Here is a 23549-nt window from a genome sequence, read left to right as displayed (position 1 = left end):
AAAAAACTGGAAGCATTCCCTTTGAAAAATGGCATAAGACAGGGATGCCCTCTCTCATTACTCCTATTCAACATAGTGTTGGAAGTTCTGGCCAGGGCAATCAGGCAAGATAAAGAAACAAAGGTTATTCAATTAGGAAAAAAGTAAGTCAAATTGTCTCTGTTTGCAGATGACATGATTGTATAATTAGAAAACCCCATCGTCTCAGTCCAAAATCTCCTTAAGCTGGTAAGCAATTTCAGCAAAGTCTCAGGATACAAAATCAGTGTGCAAAAATCACAAGCATTCCTATACACTCATAACAGACAAACAGAGAGCCAAATCATGAGTGAACTCCCTTTCTCAATTACTTCAAAGAGAATAAAATACCAAGGAATCCAACTTACAAGGGATGTGAAGGACCTCTTCAAGGAGAACTAGAAACCACTGTTCAACGAAAGAAAAGAGGACAAAAACAAATGGAAAAACATTTCATGCTCATGGATAGGAAAAATCAATATCATGAAAATGGCCATACTACCCAAGGTAATTTATAGATTCAACGCCATCCCCATCAAGCTACCACTAACTTTCTTCACAGAACTGGATAAAACTACTTTAAAGTTCTCATGGAACCAAAAAAGACCCCGCATTGCCAAGACAATCCTAAGTCAAAAGAACAAAGCTGGAGGCATCATGCTACCTGACTTCAAACTATACTACAAGGCTACAGTAACCAAAACAGCATGGTAGAGTACCAGAACAGAGATATAGACCAATGGAACAGAACAGAGGCCTCAGAAATAACACCAGACATCTACAACCATCTGATCTTTGACAAACTTGACAAAAACAAGAAATGGGGAAAGGATTCCCTATTCAATAAATGGTGCTGGGAAAACTGGTTAGCCATATGTAGAAAGCTGAAACTGGGTCCCTTCCTTACACCTTATACAAAAATTAATTCAAGATGGAATAAAGACTTAAATGTTAGACCTAAAAACCATGAAAACCCTAGAAGAAAACCTAGGCTTTACCATTCAGGACATAGGCATGTGCAAGGTTTTCATGACTAAAACACCAAAAGCAATGGCAACAAAAGCCAAAATAGACAAATGAGATCTAATTAAAGTAAAGAGCTTTCTGCACAGCAAAAGAAGCTACCATCAGGGTGAACAGGCAACCTACAGAATGGGAGAAAATTTTTGCAATTTACCCGTCTGACAAAGGACTAATAGCCAGAATCTACAAAGAACTTAAACAAATCTACAAGAGAAAAACAACCCCATCAAAAAGTGGGCAAAGGATATGAACAGACACTTCTTAAAAGAAGACATTTATTCAGCCAACAGACACCTGAAAAAACGCTCATCATCACTGGACATCAGAGAAACGCAAATAAAAACCACAATGAGATACCATCTCACACCAGTTAGAATGGCAATCATTAAAAAGTCAGGAAACAACAGATGCTAGAAAGGATGTGGAGAAATATGAACACTTTTGCACTGCTGGTGGGAGTGCAAACTAGTTCAACCATTGTGGTAGACAGTGTAGCGATTCCTCAAGGATCTAGAACTAGAAATACCATTTGACCCAGTGATCTCATTACTGGGTATATACCCATAGGATTATAAATCATGCTGCTATAAAGACACATGCACATGTATGTTTATTGTGCTAGAATTCACAATAGCAAAGACTTGGAACCAACCCAAATGTCCATCAATGATAGACTGGATTAAGAAAATGTGGCACATATACACCATGGAATACTACACAGCCATAAAAAAGGATGAGTTCTTGTCCTTTGCAGGGTCATGGATGAAGCTGGAAACCATCATTCTGAGCAAACTATCACGAGGACAGAAAACCAAACACTGCAAGTTCTCATGCACAGGTGGGAATTGAACAATGAGAACACTTGGACACAGGGTGGGGAACATCACACACTGGGGCCTGTTGTGGGGTGGGAGGTAAGGGGAGGGATAGCATTAGGAGAAATACCTAATGTAAATCACGGGTTAATGGGTGCAGCAAACCAATATGGCACATGTTTACCTATGTAACAAACCTGCATGTTGTGCACATGTACCCTAGAACTTAAAGTATATATAAAAAAAGAAAATAATTGATCTTGGCCGATGTAGGATTTCCAGCTGCTTTATTCGTATATTGTTATTGCATGGTGGTGTAAACGGAATAATGACCCCTAGATATGGCACTCTACTAATCCCTGCAACATGGATTACCATAACTTGTAAGATGTTACCTTACATGAAAAAACAGACTGTGCCGCTAAGCTATCATCAGGAGTCTAGTTGCCCTGAAACTTTATTAACTCTCCACGGTGTTCGTGAGCTATCATTCAACCTTAGACATAGAGTGTTCTGCTGAATTCTTCAACTTTGGAGACTCTGACTTCATCCGTCTACTCTGATAACCTCAATATGTTGTCTTGTGCTTTTGGAGTAAGCAACGGGCAGAAAGGGAAAGGTAGCAATATTCTGAGAACCTGAACAACAAGATATGCTTTTTCTGATTAAATAAAATCTGCCAAATTTTGAAACAAGTTTATTCTGACAACTTAGTTTCTAAATGTCATTGCCCACTAAATGGAACCAGGACTTATTGGAGGTATGGCTGATTCCAGTTCCGGGGCAGTGGAAACATGACTTAAGTTTTAGATATTTTTTGTGTCACAAAGCAACCGAATTGTTCAAAGACTAATGAAATCTTAGAGACTGCACACAGAGCCAGCTTGTATGGGTTACAGCTGGCCAAACTTAATTTGTCAAGCTTCTAAAACATAATTGTTGGGCTGACAATAGCCATCATCTCTCAAAATGAAGAGAGCTTGTTCATGACATGAATAGGTATGAACAAGAGAAAGTGTGGAAATATTTATACCATAATTGAAGCCTATAAATTTTGAACTCTTTTCAATCACTGGAATTTTCTAGTTTTGGTAACATTTGTTATTTTATTTCTTTTTGCAAATGTTAATAATGTTTTAACCCCTTGTAATTGAAAGAGACCAGGACTTAACTGTTTACTGAAAAAGTATCACAGTTCCAGCTGTTTTAAAAAGACTCCATTTCTAGAGGTTCAAATTTCATTTTGCTTTACTTTGTTTTGTTTTTCTAGTGGGGAAGGTTCTCTCACTCTGTTGCCCATGTTGGAGTGCACTGGTGCAGTCATAACTCACTGCAGCATTGAACTCCTGTTTCAGCCTTGCCAGTGGTGGGGACTACGGGTGCACATCACTGTGCCCGGCTCTAGAGGTTTAAATTTAAGAATTGAAGATGTGGAATAATATTTGATAACATATCATCTTTTGAAAAACATACCATAGATTTTATTTCTTGATAGGATGGAGTAGTTGCTATCAACATATCATCCCACTGAAAAAAAATTTAGAAAATTTTACAAAATTTATTTTCAGAACACTGGAAATCAGCCAGTACAGGACTGTGATGACTGAAAAAAGGAAAAAACCCTCAATACCTCAAAATAATAAAGCAAAGTCAACGACAGCCCCAGCTGTGTGTTGGGAGGCCTTTTCTGGACTGTGCAAGGAGGGAAAACCCAGGAAGAATGCCGTGGTCTTCTTTAGTTGAGACTAGTAAGGTCAGTCTTGGAGACTGTGGTGGCCAGAAGTTACTGGACACAGTAGCAGAGAGAAAGTATCATGAAGAGAAAGAGCTGTGGAAGTTTCCTTAAGTTTTTGGTTGAATACTGAGCTGTGCAAGCATAGGATGGAATCGCATTGGGCTGGGCAAAGAACAATTACTGAAGAACTGTAAAGACGAAGAATTACAAGAGTTCACACAGGACTGGGAGTTGCCATCATTTATACCATAGACTTCCAAAAGAATCGTTTCCAAGCTCTAAGCTGCTCACAAATAAACATAGCTCTCAGAAGTACGGACTTTTTACAACTTAGAAAATGATTTATTGACTCAAACATATTAATTTAAATAAAGATAAATACTAAAAACTTTCTTATAATACATTTTAACTGTAATTGGACTTATTTGCACTTTAATACCTCAGTTTTGTAACCATTTATTGTGAACTAACTTGATAATATAAACAACAAGCAGGTGTTACATTAATGGATTATCTTCAGTGTATTCTTCTCTAATATTTCTTCTTCTTATGTACATTTGATTTATATAGGTAGGCAAACAATGTTATTGCACATCTACTTAGACAAAATTGGAACTGAAAATCAAATAAATAATGATAGAAGTAGTGGTGAAACCTATATTTAACATGGTGAAACCTATATTTAACCTATATTTAATCTATAAACAATAGACTTATTTCTTTAAATAATTAGCAAAACTGAGAGAGCAGTATTTTGCTTACTAGTTAAGCTGCATTTGGGAGGAGTGGACCAGCCCCGTTCTACACATGAAATACTTTTCTTCTTGTTTTGAAGGCTGTATCCTGTGTTGCAAACAATTTGTACAGTATCTCCTTCCAGATGTATTTGTCCGGAAGATTCAGAATGACCATTTTTCACAAAAGGAAAGGAACACATTCCTAAGGACCAAAAATGGATTAATGTACAAGATGGAAGTAGTAAAAAAAGTGCATTTTGAAATATTTTATTAAGAAAGGAAAACTTTGAAAACTGACATAATGTGTAAATATTTTCAAAATAATTTAGGTCATGCTACTGTATAAATGATGAAATATATTTTTTGTTCCTATATATGTACATATAAAAGAAAGTTAATATTTCATATTGTTACTCAGTGGTTTTTATAACAAAATATCTTGTGTTTATAAACTCTTCTAGGGACAAAACCATATCTTCATATAAATATTTCTTGCAATTCTCATAAACGTTTCTTACAAAAGGAGAAAGATCATTACTATGTCCTTTGTTGCCTCATCTAGTCTCTCTCCCATTGTTTTTCTTTTTTAATACACCTGTTGTCATTGGAGTCTGGTCTCTATATTTATTGAAGTATTAATATAGCTACATTTTGAAGGACCAAATAAATGATGTATTGAAAATATAAAAGTTAAAATACCAAACCTTACCTTGCAATATGCAAAAGAATGGTAAATTCAAAACAGAATATCTATACAAAATGACTTATTTTAAAGAAAAACTATGGTCAGGCTGCTGCCAAATGAATATTAGTAAAGAAATATTAGCAGTCAAATACATTAATCATCAGTCTAAAAAAATTAATATATTTCAACATGTAGAACATTTCCAGGTAATGCAAGACAGTTGATATATTTATTCTCCATTGATTCTCATAGGAGGCATCTCAAAATAGGAGGACTACATCTCCCATCTTTGCAGCTCCTCTGGTCACTGCCCCTGTGATGATCTTGTCTGGCACATCCTTCTTTATTCACTGAATGAAATCCATTTAATGAACAAGGCATTTACTCACTGAGACACTTTGGTGTTGGTGACCATCCTTCTTCTGTGCATGTTATGCGAGTCCAAAAGGATTTTGACGGAGACACAAAATTATATTCACAGGAGTAATAGAAAACTTCCCCTATAGGAACTTGGGAAAATGGCTTATAATTTTCTTCATCATACAGAAATCCATGGCGTATTTTTGGAAAATCACAAAGTGTTGCTGGGAAAAATAACACAAAACTGAAGAATTAAATAAAAAGCTACATTAATGAATCACTAGATTATATTTTAATCATCTCATTTATAGTTTTGTTTTTCATTCAACTTAAATGCCTTTAGCTTAAATGCTTTCCAGTGTACTAATTTGGAATGAAGAAAGATCACTAAATAAGAATACAAGAGTATTTAAGGAGGTCATTTTTTTTTTTTTTTTTGAGAAGGAGTTTCAGGTTTCACTCTTGCTGCCCAGGCTGAAGTGCAATCGTGCAAATCTTGGCTCACTGCATCCTCCACTTCCCAGGTTCAAGCGATTCTTCTGCCTCGGCCTCCTGAGTACCTGAGATTACAGGTGCCTGCCACCACACCTGACTAATTTTTTTGTATTTTTAGTAGAGACAAGGTTTCACCATATTGGCCAGGCTGGTCTTGAACTCCTGACCTCAGGTGATCCATGCGCCTTGGCCTCCCAGAGTGCCAGGATTACAGGCTTGAGCCACCATGCCAGACCGAGGAGGTCATTGTTAATGAATATAAAATTTATATTTTGGAGTGATATGAAATCTGAACTCTTCTGCAATGTCTTCAAGAACAATATCCTCCATAACAATTTAAGAATGAAGGCAGACTGTAAGAGTGGCAAATCTCCCTGATCAGTATAGTGTACAGTAGAGGAGTGATAGGATTACTCTCAGCTCTCAGATTTCTTTCTTTTTCTGTACTCATCGAGTGTCATAGGTATCTCCACCAGAAAAATCTGTCCTATTTTTTTTTTCCGGTGCAGTAAAAATGTTGGGTAGGTAATTTGATTTTTTGTTTATTAATATTCTGATTACTTTCTGGTTACAAAGTTTATATAGTTTTTGTGGAAACAATTTAGAGGTATAAGAAAATCACTAAGAACAACTCAACCAAGATAAAATTAGAGTTAAATTCTTGTAAATGCTGTATATATAAATGTTTGTTATACTGCAGGTCCAAAACATCTGAAAAAGAAAAAACAATAAAAAGATAATAAAATGATAAAATAATGCAATTAAAAATACAATGTAACAATTATTTTTATGGTATTTACATTATATTAGATATTATAAATAATCTAAAGATTGTTTAATTATATGGGAGGATGTGCATATATTATATGCAAATACTACACCATTCTCTCTTAGAGACTTGAGCATCTGTGGATTTTGTTATCTGCCGGGGGTGAAAAGTGTCCTGGAACAATTCCTTGAGGATACTAAGGATACCGATGATACTACTGGATATATGTATATAGACACTTACACATACATCCATACCCACTATGGTGCAAGATATATTAAAACAATGTAGAAAATGGGTGAAATCTTCATGTTTTGACTCTATTTTTTTGTGTATACATATTTTATATGTATACACATTTTTTATTAGACTTAATTTTTATTTACAGTTTTTTCACAGTAAAATTGAGTGGAAGTTACAGAGATTTCCTATATAACACTTCCTCTTCCCTGCCACATGAATAGCCCCCTTCCCCATCAATATTATTGTCATTCAAAGTCCATAGTTTACATTGGGGTTTACTCTTGATATAGTACATTCTGTGGATCTGATGTACTTTATCTTTGAATGCTTTTTTAGCTCAAGATATTTCCTCAATATAGTGTGCTCATTTTTTAGCTCAAGATATTTTCTCAATATAGCATTGCTGTGTAAGAAATTGTTTTGTTTCTCACCTTATTTAGAAAAAGCATGCAGAAATTCAGGTGACAATTGAGGGAAATTTCTCTTTTTTATCTACCTAGAAGTAATATTTAATGTTGCACAATATTTGAAATAATTCTTGTGGTATTTAACCTTGTGAAACCTTAAATTTATTATCTAACTGTTTAAAAATTGACATTAGATAGTTTTGGAGAAGATATTGAGGGAAAGACTCCCTCGTGTCTTGATAGTATTAACCTATCATAACTCCCTTTAAATATCCTTTGTTCCTCGCAAATTGCAGTTACAGTACTTGATTTTCATACATTTGTATTTACATATTCTTCACTATCCAGAATAACTTTGTTCTCATCATCCAGTTGTATTCTACCTATCCTTCAGAACTTGCTGTACAAATGCATTGTATAATCATTGTGTACATCCGCAATGGTGCTAGCTAAGAGTGTTATCGTCTTTTTGCAAGCTTGCCATTACACAATCACCCACTTCAAAAGCAGAAAATAATTTTCCTTGTCTCAACATTCTGATAGAATACTATGAATACATTTCTTCTGGGACATATATATATATATATATATGTATATATGTACACACACACACACACAAACACATATATACAGACATACAGTCATTTACCACATAATGACGTTTTGGTCAGTGACAGATCACTTATATCACAGTGGTCCCATAAGATTATAAAGTAGCTGAAAAATTCCTATCAACTGATGACCACCACAACATCACAGTCCAATGTATTACTCACGTTTGTGGTGATGCTGGTATAAACAAACCTACTGCATTGCCAGTCATATAAACAATAGCACACACAATTATATATAGCACATAATACTTGATAATGATAATAAATGACCATGGTACTAGTTAATGTATTTAATGTACTATAGTTGTTATCATTATTTTATAGTTCACTACTACTCATTTAAAAAAATAACTGTAAAACATCCTCAGGCAGGTCCTTCAGGAACTATTCCAGAAGAAACCTTTGTTATCATAGGAGAGGACAGCTCCATGTGTGTTACTGCCCTGAAGACCTTCTAGTGGAACAAAAGCGGAGGAGGAAGACAGTGGTACTGATGATCCTGATCCTTTGCAGGCCGAGGTTAATGTGTGTGTTTGTGTCCGTTTTTAACAAAAAGGTGTAGAAGGTAAATAAAATATTTAAAAGATAAAATCTTACAGAATAAGAATAGAAAGAAAAAATACTCTGTACATCTATGCAAGGTGTGTTTTAAGCTAAATGTATCACAACAGTTACAAGTTAAAAATTTTTCAGTTGGTAAAGTAAAAAGCTTACCATAAATTAATATATTATTGAAGAAAAGTTTTTGAAATAAATTTAGTCTATCCTGGGTGCACCAAAAGCTCAGTAATTAGCACTAAAGAACTTATCCATGTAACCAAAAACCACCTGCTCCCCCCCAAAATATGGAAATAAATATATAAATAAAATAAATTTACTCTAGCTCAAGTATTCAGTGTTTATGAAGTTTACAGCAGTGTATGGTAATGTGCTGAGCCTTCATATTCGCACACCACTCACTTAGTGACTTACCCAGAACAACTTTCAGTCCTGCAAACCCTGTTGACGGTAAGAGCCCTATGCAAGTCTGCCATTCTTAATATTTTCTATTGTATTTTTATTGTACCTCTTCTATGTTGAGATAAACACATTCTTACATTTGTGCTACAATTGCCCACAGTATTCAGTACAGTAATATGTTGTACACGTTTGCAGTCTAGGAGTGACAGGCCATATAGCCTAGTTAGGCAGTAGGCTATACAATCTAGATTTGTGTAAGTACACTCTGTGATGTTTGCAGGAGGACAAAACTGCCTAAAGACATATTTCTCAGAACGTTTTCCTATCATTAAGTGATGCATGAGTGTACACACACACTCACACACACACAATCACCTGTATATAAAACCTTGCAATTTATTTGCCTATTTACATTTTGCTTTTCTTTTAGGACATTCTAAGTAGTAGTGAGGCGAGGGCGTGGTTGTCATATTCTTTCCAGCTTCTTTGCTGCAGCATGAAGCACAATATATTGCTTGAATAATGTTTTGCTACTGGAAGCATGCAGTTTTCTATTTGTACAAAAGTGTTGCTTTCATGTGTTATTTCTGCTGTTTGGCCAGTTTCTAAATAGACACCAAAATAAAAGTGTAATGCACACTTACATGTCATTTAACACCTAGACAATTTTTAGACAGAATTTTGCTAAAGTTTATCCTGGGACTGGACTGAAGCTTGAAATTTTTTTGTTGGATTAGGAATTGTCAAAATTCTACATACTATCCTTATAATTTTCACTTACCTTCATCTGCTTCCACCCCCATTTAGAAATCCTTGTGTAATGCCATTTGTAACAGATGTTTAAGCCACTTAATAAATATCATAAACACAGACTTAAGAAAAATCAAATACACTCATACAATCGCACTCTTGTGATTACAACTCAGTACTAAAAGTGAAAACAAAATTAAATGAATTTCAGGCCCATAGAAATAATGTTTTGCCACATTTGTAAGGGCATATCTTAAAAATAAAGTATTTTATTTGTTCATATTTTTCTCTTATGTCAGGACTGAGAAGAAAGTGTTCAAACAATTTTAAAGATCTGTAAACATTAGAAAGCAGTAAAGCAGTAAAAGAAAAACTTTCTGGAAATCAAAGACTATAGCACAATGATTGAAACTCCATGTACACACATAGTTTAATCAGTATTCTAGACCCTGTTAGAGATTTTGCGTGCAATTATTTTGATATGGTGGCTTTAATTTTCACATGAAATAAAATGGGATAGTTTATAATGTTATAAGAACCAGTATATAGTATTAATAAAGAGGTGATATATTATTTAAATTTTGAAATTTGTGGAAGAGCTCAGAAGAAACAATTTTTTGGCAGTTCACTGGTTTACATATAAAAATAATATTTTCTATTGTTTCATTAAAATAATTTCCCTGTTGAATTATAATTCGACTGAAATGAGAATTCCTTCATTCTAATAACATTTGAAATTTAAATTATCAAATCTATGAAAATAAAATTCTAAAAAACATATTGAAGGTGGCCAAATCTTTTTGGGGTTGATTTTTCCAGTCAGTGGCATTGCAGAGTTTATGCAGAATTACATTAATACTTCACCTTGTCACCTTTATTATAGCAGATTTTCTCTCATTTGATTTCTCTTTACATTTCTATTTGGTGACCATTTACCCTTTGCAAACTAGAGAACAGAGAGAACTAATTTCATTTTATTTTCCTACTAATTGCATGTTGGAAAATATTTCCAGAAAATAGATGAATATTATGATACCCCTTCAAATTATCCTCAGCTATTTATTCATTTAAAAATAATCTTACGCATATACACACACAATCAATAAATACATTTGAAAAGGAACTAAAATATTCGGATCTGTTTTCAACTTACCTTCTCCCCCAACAGTGGATACCCATGAGATTAGGATTACACTGAATAAAAGCCACATGCTTGGTAGTCCCAATCATATATAACTAAAAATACTCCAGTGATGGTGGTGTTGCTTTAAATCTGCTTTCATTAACAGTTATGAGCATGACTTTGTATTTCAGTATACTAACGGGAAGCTACTTTAGTAAAACCCTTTGTGGAAAATATCAAAGTTCATGGAGGGTTGTGTGAAATAAGCAAATAGTGTCTAATCAGTGTTTTCACAATAATATTCTCAATTCATTATGTAATGTTTATTTGAGCAAAATAACTGCTGTTCAATTTCCTTGTTGTAGTCACCGAGTCTCTGAGTTTGGAATAATCAGAAATGACTGTTTAGAGGAGACAGGAAGCTCTCCCCTGCCTTTATTATTATTATTTTTTCCTAGCCAAGGGTTCAGCTGTTTCAAAAGGCAAGCAAGTGCAAGTCATCAGTCCTCATCTTAATACAGCAACATCACTTTTGTAGTTGTAAATTCCTTTTAAAACTGGCACTAATAATTAGGTACCTTCTTAACAGTTTTAATATTTCATAAACTATAAAAGGTCTAATCAAGAATAATTTTTGCCAAGTAATGTTTCCTGAAATGTTTGAAGGAACAAAATTATAATTCAAAATCATTTTGTTCAGGTGGGACTTTGAGAATGGCTTTGTGAGAGTCTTGGTATATTCACTAACCACCAAAAGGCAGCAATAAAACTGGATACAATTTTAAAAGTAACCATTGGTTGTCTCTGGAAACTGGCCAAACAGCATAATGTTGGGAAATATTTATTCCAGAAAGATTCCATAAAATTCAGTAAAAGAGAGCGATGCTTTCATCCACCTCTGTCTCGCAGCCCAATTCTGTGGCTCAGAAGTTGAACCCTGGATGGGCAGGCAGTCTATGTGGACTGGAAGCTCTGCTCCCTTGCTGGAGAAGAGTGACTTTATAGCTTGGAAAGGTCCACGCCTGAGGATCCTATTGAATACAAAGAGATTACAGTGGGAAACAATCAGAGAAGACGAGTATGTCTAGAGGATACTAGCTGAAGCAAGCAAAAAGTGCCCAGCCTGCAAGAAATTTAACATTTAATGGGGAAATTTCGAGAAATAGACAGCCTAATGATCTCACTAAGATGAAACTTACTGACAGTGGCTCAGAAGTCAATGGGAATGCACATAGCTATGTCCAATCAAGAAACCAGAGAAGTCCCTGTGAGCTACTAGTAGTCTCCACTATTGATTCTAGTCTATCTAAACCTTGTCATTTCCAATTACTACACTACCTAAAATATCTAAATATTAAGCATCACACTCTGGAACATTTCAACAATCTTTTTAACTCACTTTACTAAATTTGTTCCAAACATTCAATGACCCTGACGCTTATTCACTGTTCTTTGCCCTTCACTTTCTCTCTTCCCACCACATCTAAATTAGATTCCATGGGTTATCACTGTAAGTTAATCCCTTGCACACACTCTCCTGCCCATTCCTTCCTTTCTATCTGTAATCCAAGTCTTAGGAAACCGCAGTCCTTTGCAAATAAATTCTCTGCTTGCCCCGTTCCTGAATTGAAACACCAGAGTGTGCCTACAAGAAAAATAAAGGCAACTGTGTTGACTTGCCTTGCTTTAAATTAATGATCATGGTCCTAAATAATTTTGACACTGCTTTTCCCCTCCCCTATTTTCATTATCTCCCTCCTTAACCACCAATCCTCACCTTGCACTTTGCTAATGACTTCATTTATTTTTTCTTCTAGATATAGAAGCAATCAGAAGAAAACTACTTGCTGTTCATATGCATCATTTTCTGCATTGTCTCCTGTTTCACTGGATGTTGATCTTTACTCCTATCTTGTTATGGTCTCTACCAGATTTGATCCCATCTTTTCTATGCAAGGATTTTGCTCTTTCAATTATTCCTTCTCACCTGTATCATTAATTTCTCCATTTTCCAAATTATTTCCACCAATATGCAAACATACCAAACATCTTTCATCGTAAAGAGCAAAAACAAAAGCTCAAAAAATTGTTTGTAGAATCCATATCTCTTTCTAGTAATCTAATTCACTTCTCATTTTATAATACAATGACTCTAATATGTTATCTACAATCTCTACTTTAATTCATTTTTTCATTCCCACCACAACACTTAAACCCCTCTTGTAACAGTCACCAGTGTCTTCTTCAATCTAATCAAATCCATTGGTCAAAACTGAATAGTCAAAACAATTTCATGACTTTCCCCTTCCATTTGGAAATACCTGTTTCACAGGGTTTATGGAACACCACATTCTCCTGGTTTCTCTTCTGTCTCAAAGGCTTCACCATCTCAGTCTTTTGCTGGCTTCTTCTAATCTCTCTGACCTTTAAATATTGGTTTGTCTGAATCTAGGGGATGTTATCATTTATTTGTAAGCACAGAGTTAATTTTCACAGAGCTAGTGCTGATTTTTAGTTGAAATAACACTATCTTCTCTTGTCTATTTTTTTTTTGAAGCCCAGTACTCAACAATTATTCTCCTTTTATTTGCTGAATATTTCTTCTAATTTAGAAACTTAGATTGCCCTTTTTTGTCTGTTTCCTATTCCGAGTAATTTCAGGAGATTATGCCCCTCCCCCCCGGAAACATTAGCAATAAATAAAAGAAGGAAACTATACTTGATAAGAAATAAAAGGGCAGGTTAGAAAATAATTTTGTCTTCAATTTTGTGGCCAATTTTATTTTGAAAGATGATCACTCCACTGTGTCTCATCTCACTTGTTCTTCTGCCGTGTGATTTTGCCACGATCCTATCAAGATTTAGAATCAAATTTCCCTCATTTTGAAAATCTGTACTTTTTAGTGGCATGCTTTTGTCCATACAATACAGGGGTAATGACTCTGCTAGACATTAGAGAGTTATGGGTTTATATTTTGGAAGACTATCTCTCTGACACTGTCTTGTTAGCCTTTTGCCATTTGGCAAGAAGTTCAATCTGCATGCAGAAGCCATATGTAGGTCTTCTGGTTGACAGTCCCAGTAGGTCCAGGCAATCAGCCCAGGTGTCATACATGTGAGTGAAATTTGCAGATTCCAAATCTCAGTTATTTGAGTCCTAACCCATTTAAATCTTTTCACGTGAGGCTCAAATATTGTGGAACAGTTATAAGTCATCACCTCAGTGCCCTGTGTCAATTCCTAAGAGTATCCTTAAGTATAATAAAATGATTGCTGTTTTATGCCAATAAGTTTCTTACACAGCATTTTAAATCTAGGAAACTGGGACCTCTTTTTTTTTTTTTTTTTTGTGGATTCCAGGTTTAGTGCAAGGAAAGTAAATTAAGTCTCAAACTATTGTTACAAAAAATATGAAAGGGTTAAAAGGCAAATTATAGCATTCAAATACATATGAAACTGGCTTGTAGACGTTATTACTGATAAAATTTGAGATACATTTAAGTATCTCAAAGAAAAATTACTGAAATTGGTTATAACTCTTGAATATTCAAAATTCTCATCCCCAAAAGTGCTATAAAAATAAGACATCCCAGCCTATATAATCCAAACAATTTTTGTTTTGAAATAATCTTAGATTCATATAATAAGTCACAAAAATAGTACAGAGAATGCCCATGTACCCTTTACCCAGCTTCCTCCAATAACTATAACTTCCTCCATCTCTTATATCTATAGTACAATAATTGAGACCAGAAAATTGACATTAGTGCTCTACTACTAACTCAACTATGAACCTTACTGAATTTCACGGTTTTTTTCCATGAACTTGCCTTTGTGTTTGTGTATGTGTGTGTGTGGTATATTAATTTTACAACATGTATGCACTCATGTAACCATTACCACAATCAGTCATATGCCGAACTACTCAGCCATATGCAGAACTATTCTGTCACCTCCAGAAAACTCCTGTATGCTGTCCTTTTATGGTCCCCACATTCCCCCACCCCTCATTGCTAGCCATCACTAGTATGTTCTGCATAGCTGCAATTTAGTCTTTTTGAGTATTGTATAAATTGGATTATACAGTAAGTCAACTTTTTGATTTGGATATTTTTCACATAGGATAATGTCCTTGACATGTAGCCAAGCTGTTGCATTATAAATCATTTCTTTTAACTGCTGTGAAGCACTCCATTGTATGGATGTAACATGTTTGTTTATTCTTTCACTCATCTGAGGACTTTTGAGTTGCTTCTACTTTTTTGGCTATAACACATAAAGCTATGATGGACAATTTTGTGCAGTGTTTTACTTGAACAGCAAACTTGTTCTCAAAGGGTCATATGTTTAGTATTTTAGGGTTGTGAACCATATGGCCTCTGGCACAACTACCTAACTTTGCAGTTATAGAGCCAAAATAATGATAGACAATACATAAATAAAAAGGTATGGCTCACATCCAATAAAACTTTACTAGAAAATAGATCACTAGTTCCTAGGATACAGTTTGCCATCTCCTGCCCTACGATAAACAGTCAGGGGTGAGATTACTGGGTTTTATGAAAAGCGCTGTTGAGCTGTATAAGAAATTGTCTGTTTTCCATAGTGGCTATGCCATTTTACATCTCCACAAGCAATGCATGAGAGATCCATTACATTGTATTTTGAACTGCACTTGCTATTACCAGTGTGTTTCATTTACTTCTTTTAAAAACATTTTATTAGATATATAGTAAATCTCATTGCGGTTTTAATTTGTAGTTCTCTATTGGTTAATGACATTGAATAACTTTTCCCATGTTTATTTTCCATCTGAATATCTTTTTTGTTAGATCTGTTCAAGGTTTTGGCACCTTTTTTAATTGGATTGTTTTATCTGTGTTTAGAGCATTCTTTATGTATTCGGTGTATAAGTCCTCTTTCAGATATGCTATTTGCAACTATTTTTTCCTAATACGTAGCTTATCTTTTCACTCTTATAGAATGTCTTTCATGGAGAAAAAGTGTTTAATGTTGATAAAGTATTACTATTATTTAATTCTTTTGTGGGTCATCCTTTAGGTGTCCTGTTTAAGAACGATTCCATCAAACTCCAGGTCACAAAGATTTTCTCTTCTTTTCCTCTACAAGTTTGATTGTTTGACATTATATATTTAGATATAGAAGCCATTTGGAGTTATGTTTTCTAAAATATGTGAGATTAAATCAAAATTAATTTTTTGGCTAACAAAGTGCTAATGCCCAACATAATTTGTTGAAAAGAAACTTTTCTCAACCACATACCATGTGTTTTCTTACTTCTAAGTGTGAGCTCAATCATGAGAACACATGAACACATAGAGGGGAACAACACACACTGGGGACTACTGGAGGGTGAAGGGTGGGAAGAGTGAGAGGATCAGGAAAAATAACAAATGGGTACTAGGCTGAATACCTGGATGACAGAATACTCTGTATGACTAACTCTTATGAAACAAGTTTACCTGTGTAACAACCTGCACGTGTAGCCCTGAACTAAAAAAAAAAAAAAAGGATCTTCTCTCTGTTGAATTATTTGTGTGTCTTTGTCAAAAGTTAGTTGAGCATATTTGTGTGGGTCTATTTCTGGATTCTCTATCTGTTCTATTGATTTACGTTTATCCCTCCATCAATACTATACTGTTTTGAATATGGTAGCTATATTTCAAGGCCTCAAATTTGATTTGTGTGATCCTTTCAACTTTATTATTAAAGAAAAATGTTTCAGCCCTTCTAACTCCTGTGCATTTCAATATAAATTTAGTATGAAAAGATCTATATTTACAAAGAATTCTGTTGAAATTTTAATAAGGAATTATGTTAAGCCTATAGTACAATTTGAGAAAAATTTATTTATTTACCTTGTTGAGTATTCTAGTCCAAGAACATGGTATTGCTCTCTATTTAATTCTTCCTTGATTTTCCTAGGGAATACTTGTTTTCATATTGACACAAATACATATTAGAAAATAGGTATCAACTATCAAGGCTTTTGTCCATTTCAGAAATAATTCAAATATTTCTATAAATAGAAATACTATATTTGGGGAATAGATAGTCCCCAAAGCTTTATGTTTTTTCTTGTCACTTGATTTTCATAAAATGCTTCCAAATAATATAAGGGTTACATCTCTCATCTCTGCTGAGATGTCAAGACCCTGATCCCTTTTGAGGTGTACCTCTCTACTCAGTGAATCATTTATGCAGATGATGATCAGGATATTTACTTACTAAGAAACTTCACTGTTGATACCCGTTCTTTCTCTGTGCATGTTACGTGAGTCCATAGGGGATTTGAAGGAGACGTGAAGTTATATTCACAGAAGTAATAGAACAATTTTTTTTCTTGTGAACTGGTAAAATTGGTTTATATTTATCTTGGTCATATAACTGTCCTTATTTTATTTCTGCATATCCACAAATTTCTCTGGGGAGAAAAGACAAATAAATATCCTGTATTTGAAAATACACAGCTTATATATCAATGATATCATTGATGCATTTTATTCATTTAACTCATTACCACTTGTCATTAGTGATTAAGAAACAGAGAACTATATGTAACTCAGAATGACCTAATAATATCATCGTTAAAGAAGATACTCTAACATTTTTGGAGTCAAATCAAGTGTAAACTGTTTTGAAGTATCTCCAAGAAGATAACAATACAGAACAAAACAAAAATCGAGGTAGAGGATATGAGTAGCTTTACACTGTCGTCCTCCCATGTCTAAGGTTTATGTTGGTCAGGATAATAGTACAGATTTTAAATCTCTATTCAATTCCATTCTCCTTTCTTTTCTTTGCCTATCATCAAATCTTTTAGCAGAAAGCTGAGCCGTGTCTGTCCCCTGATAGTTCAGCCAAGATGCTACCTGGGTAAGTTTTTAATACTATTATTTATTTTTCTGACTGTAAACGTAATATATTTTCAGTGAAGAAATTTAGAATGAACAAAGAATCATAAAGAAGCAAAAATTCACCCCAAACAAAAAATCCGAGATATAATTACAATCGTATTATGATGAATAGAAAATAAGTATGTACATATGTATACATTTGTAAAAATTGTGCTGGTAAAATACGAAAATAATTTAGAAATGGCATTGTCTTTAGAGAAATAGAATCAACTGTGTGGACATAACACGTCATATAAACAACATATAAATAAATATTAATATAGAAATGAAAATGTAATATATGGTAAAGAAATATAAATAATTTGTATGTAAACACAAAGTTTATGTACATTGCTCCACGATTAATGTTTATCACAGTTTTAAGATACTTTTTGATAGGATGAAAATTGTTTTCAACAAGTTTTCTAATAAAGAGACCAAATCTGAAATATTTGCTTAAGTAAAGACAAAAACCAATCTTCAAAGACCTGAAGCTAAATCCTATTAAACTTTTAATTAGGCCAGGTGCAGTGGCTCAAACCTGTAATCTCAATACGTTGGAAGGCTGAGATGGGTGGAATACTTGAGGTCAGGAGTTTGAGACCAGCTTGGCCAACATGGTGAATCCCCCTCTCTACTAACAATATAAAAAAGTTAGCCGGGAATGGTAGCACACTCCTGTAATCCTATCTACTTAGGAGGCTGAGACAAGAGAATCTCTTGGACCTGGGAGGTGCAGGCTGCAGTGAACCAAGATCGTGCCACTGCACTCCAGCCAGGGCAACAGAATGAGGCTCTGTCTAAAAAAAACCTTCAGAATCTTTTAATTTATTTATGCACATATAAAGTACAAACATTAAATTATTTCTAAAATTCTATATAGTGTTACTAACTTCAACACATTTTATTTTCATCTTTTTTGTTTGTTTTGTGTTGTTTTTGGTGCCCACTGTGTTTCATCAGTTAATAAATTTTTTTTTTTTTTTTTGAGGCAGAGTCTTGCTCTGCTGCCTAAGCTAGAGTACAGTCTAGCTCACTGCAGCCTCTGTCTCCTGGGTTCAAGTGATTCTCCTGCCTCAGCCTCCTGAGTAACTGGGACTACAGGCACACACCACCACACCCAGTTAATTTTTGTATTTTTAGTAGAGACATGGCTTCACCATGTTGGCCAGGATGGTCTTGATCTCCTGACCTCGTGATCTGCCCACCTCAGCCTCCCAAAGTGCTGGGATTACAGATGTGAGCCACCGCAGTTGATAAGTTTTAATGGATAATTACTCGACTTTTACCTCCTAACTGAGCAAAGAAATCAGAACAGGTTGTGATGTCCTACTCACGCTATTTTCCTCCAGGGATCATGTAAGATGATCATGCAAGAGTTTACCTAATCCATAGCCTCCTGCCTTGCTGATACCTCCAGCATTCTCCAGCTGTACTCTATTAAGTCCTTGCTATGCAGCCCATCCTTTACTTACAGAACATATTCTTTCTACCGATGCTCAGGACCAACCTATTTTAGAAATGTATGTCTCATAGCAGAATTATGCAAGTTTACTAAAGATACTCTCAGATTTTTTTATTCATGTTTTGTGTCCTGAAACTAACTTATGAATGGTTGCTATTCATAAATAATGAATGATGGAAAAAGCCTTCATTTCCTTCTTCAGCTTTTTTTCAATTCAATCAGGATAATTTTTTGTTCCCAAGACAGTCAAGCTTCACACTTGAGTATCTCCTTTTTTGTCTCACAATCACTTTCAAGCATTTTCTATTTTCTTGAATATTTGTGGAGAGTTTTAAAAATCATTTAAGAACTGTATAGAAGATTTTTACTTTTCATATTATATTTGAAATTATTAATATTATTTTGATTATTTTAATGTATGCTTATAGTATAATTTGTTATCTTTTTTTTTTTTTTTTTTTTTTGAGATGGAGTCTCGCTCTGTCGCCCAGGCTGGAGTGCAGTGGCCGGATCTTTTTGGATAGTGAAACTTCTCTGTTTTTCTTGTTGTAATGAAGTTGCAGGAAAATTATTTGTACATGATATTTTAAAAACTTATTACATAAATTTTAAGTAGTAAAAAGGAAATGACAAAATATTAGTGCATATTTAGGGTACTGGCTAAACCCTAGCATTTTGTTTATAAATCTGTACATATCTGTTTATGCTGACTCAAACTATGCATACGTAAACTGATTTTACCATAACTATATAGGCTTAAATATTTAATCTTACTAATTTTATAATTAAAAACTCTACTGTTCTTTTCAAAATTACTTAAATTAATTTGAACACTTTCCATTTACTTGTTGACTATTTTGCTTTAACTGAATTATTTATGCCTGTACTTTTCTACTGGAACATCATTGATTTTCTCAGTAAATTTAATCAGTTTTTAACATTATAATTTTTCCATTGCACATAATTTGCATGAAATTTTCAGATAATTTTTTTCTTGAATTTGATGTTTATTTGGGCTACAAATGCCCATTTTTGTATTCTCAAATATTTTAGTATTTCACTTTTGTGAAGTAACAAACCTGATACTTTAAGTATTTCTTATGTGTCAATAAATGTGAAATTCATTTTGTATGGATATTGTGCTAGATATTACAAATTAAACACAGTAGAAATGATGTCTGAAATAGCTCTTCTACCTGAACATTATATATTGTTAACACCCGACTGTAATCCAGGCTCCACGCTCATGAAACCGTGGTCCATCTGTCTATGCATCTCCCTTGCTTAAAATCCATCAATGGCTCCCTGGTCACTCTCTGAGTAAAGCTCAGTCTCCTTGTCAGGTCTATAAAATCCTTTCTGATTCCTCTCTACCTCACATCACCCAATCACAATGAATTTTCTGAGCTTTAGTCATGCTAATTTGTTGAAGCTTCGCAGTTATGCTTTTTCTTTTTCTTGCTGTTGGTCTTTCACATTCTGTTTCTCCTAAGTCTTGATTTTCTCTGTATCCATCTGCCAAAATTATATTCAAGTTTGAATCTCACATGAAATGTCATTTCCTTTCAGATCTATTTCCTGGCCTCCAAGAGAGTGTTTATTTCTTCTCTACATTCTTATCGTGTCTTCCATCTTTTACTATTAATGTGCTTATTATATTGCTATAAGTTTTTATATGTCTATCCTGTGGGGTTTTGTATCTGCTATATCTATAAGCTCCTTCATCTCGCCGCTGCTTACCTGTGTGATCAATGTGCTGGAGAAAAGATTTTTGTTACACAGATTGATACAAAACAAAGAGCCAGGTTTCTACTGATCATGTTTTATTTTCCCTTTGAGTAATATTAATGATAATAATAGCTTCAATGATTTATTGCATACTTACTATATGATTATAGATATGGTTGAATGCCCATTACACTGAAAACTATTTACATACATTTATGAATTAAAATCTGATTTCAAAAATGTTATCTCCATTTTGCAGATGACAATCAGAGACAGGGACATGCTTCCTACACCTATACATTATTTAATCAGTGAAGTAGTATTTAATGAAAGACACAGACATTTATTGAGATAGTTTTCAGGTAGAAGTGTTTTATTTGCTTTTATATATATTAAGTCGTTTTGTCTTACCAGGTGGTAAGAATGTTGGTGTTGGATTGCTGAAGGAATTCACAGGACTCAAACAGCTTATACTCACAAAACACAATACAGCTTATCCTTTGGCTGTATCACAGGCAAAGGGCACAGCAGCAGTAGGGGAGGGTTATTCATTGGGAGATTCATTGGTAGAACTCATGCACAGACTTCTTTGTCCTACCACCACTGGGTCACACAGGATGCATTTTATCTCAAGATACAAACCACACCAGCCTGTGTGTGTGTAACCTGAATTTCCTTTGTTTCACTGAAGTATATGCTGTATATCAGTGCAGTAATGTTGTTGCTCAAGCCTGCTGCCTCCCAGATCCATGGCATTTTGTTCTAGTAGTGGTAAGGTCTTAGAGAGACCAAGTATTTCACTCTTTTAGGTGTCTGAATAAAAGGTAAGAGAGAAAATTATTTTCTTGCTCTAAGGCTGTCTAGAGGTAAACAAAACTATGTTTGATTTTCCCTTTTAATAGTTACATAACTATTTCCTTTTAATAGTATATTCACTTTTAATAGTATATTTGTTAGATATCTTATTTAGGTAATTATGCCACTTTCTTTTATCTATCACTTATTTTAACCCGCACTTTCCTCTCCAAAAGAAACATCAGCCTTGACCGTCAAGCTAACCCATTCACTGGAAATAAAAATCTTGCCAGTGCCTCTCTCATGATTTATTTTCATTCATATGGGATAGGATTAGAAATGTACACACTTATAGGCCTGTTACTTCTACTTGCTAACAAAGCATTTGTTGCTGAAGTCCCAGATAGGCCAGGTGAGAGGATGGGACATTCTAGCTTCTGTGGTCTCTGTTGCAACTACTCTGTTGTACCCTGATAGTGTGAAAACAGCCATGGGGAATATGTAAACTAGTGAATATGGTTGTGTTCCAATAAAACTTTATGGACACAAATACATGAATTTCATATACATTTTATGAATATAATTTTAATTATAAAAATATTATTATTATTTTAAATTTAAAAAGATGTCAAAATGTAAAAACCATTGTAGTCAGAGCCCTACAAAAATAAGCAGCAGGCCACAGTTCCCCATGACTGTCATTTATCAGTCCTTCATCTGGCCCACCAATCCCTTCTGAATTCTGTTAAATTAAAAATTATAGACAGTAAATTCTGTTTAAATATGAGTGATACTTCAAGAGCTGTTCATTTTAAACTGGACTCAGAAATTATAGTGTAAGGCAGAGAAGGAAATTGTGATGTGTTTGGAAAGACTTGTAGATAAGTGCTGGTATCATCCCCAAATCGTTGTTTCTTCTACCACTGTATCTAGGAAATTTATCTAATAGTAAACCATATTTGGTTTATCTCATGTGTAGCTTTTTAATTTTATTTGTATGTTTTACTTTTGTTTTAGATTCAGGAGTATATGTGCAGATTTGCTACATAGGTAAATTGTGTGTCGTGGGGGACTTTGATGTACAAATTATTTTGTCACCCAGGTAATAAGCATAGTACCTGAAAGGTGGTTTTTTCTGTCTTCAGCCTCCCATCATCCACCCTCAAGAAGGTCCCAGGATTTGTTGTTTGCTTCTTTGTGCCCATATGTATTTGATGTTTAGCTTCCACTTATAAGTGAGAACATGGGGTTTTTGGTTTTCTATTCCTATGTTAGTTTGCCTCCAGCTCCATCTGCGTTCCTTCAAAGGACAAAATCTCACTCTTTTTCGTGGCTACATAGTATTCCATGGAGTGTGTGTACCACATTTTAGAAATGCAATCTACCATTGATGGGCATTTAGATTGAATCTCTGTACAGACCAATGGTGAATCCCAAAAATGAGTCAGTAATAAAAACCTACCAACCAGAAAAATCCCAGCACCAGATAGGTTCACAGCTGAATTCTACTAGATATGTAAGGAAGAGCTGTTACCATTCCTACTGAAACTATTCAAAAAATTGAGGAGGAGGGATTCCTTGCTAATTCATTTTATGAGGCCAGCGTCATCCTGATACCAAAACCTAGCAGAGATACAACAAAAAAGAAAACTGCAGGCCAGTATCCTGATGAATATAGACACAAAAATCCTAAAAAACAAACAAACAAACAAAAAATACAAAAAAAAAAAACCTTATATTTTCCCATGAGAATCTGTCACAACTTTCTGGGTAGAGAAATGGCCATTCTCTTATGAATGGCCATCAGAGAGATAGGCTGATCATCCAGGCTTCTGTAGCAGATGGTCTAGTGAAAGATCCCTTGTTTAAATTCTTCCTTCTATAGCCTAAGACAGAGCCTCAACAGTCTC

At 34.5% G+C, this 23549-nt stretch overlaps 1 protein-coding gene across 1 annotated transcript in view; it reads right to left on the bottom strand.

Annotated features, from left to right (window-relative positions):
• Positions 1-10950, bottom strand: part of CFHR5 (complement factor H related 5) — a 29902-nt gene extending 18952 nt beyond the window's left edge. The window contains exons 1-3 of the mRNA XM_033200646.1: positions 10765-10950; positions 5403-5597; positions 4354-4530 (exon numbers count right to left, since the gene is read on the bottom strand). Of these exons, the coding sequence (XP_033056537.1) occupies positions 4354-4530; positions 5403-5597; positions 10765-10822 (430 nt within the window). The 5' untranslated portion in view covers positions 10823-10950. The remainder of the gene's footprint in view (positions 1-4353; positions 4531-5402; positions 5598-10764) is intronic.
• Between the last annotated feature and the right edge of the window lie 12599 nt (positions 10951-23549).

Source organism: Trachypithecus francoisi, unplaced genomic scaffold, assembly GCF_009764315.1.
Source record: "Trachypithecus francoisi isolate TF-2019V2 unplaced genomic scaffold, Tfra_2.0 Lachesis_group5, whole genome shotgun sequence".
In the NCBI taxonomy this organism is placed as follows: Eukaryota; Metazoa; Chordata; class Mammalia; order Primates; family Cercopithecidae; genus Trachypithecus; species Trachypithecus francoisi.
Note: the sequence above shows the minus strand (reverse complement) of the source record. Positions and strands in the feature narration are given on the sequence as shown.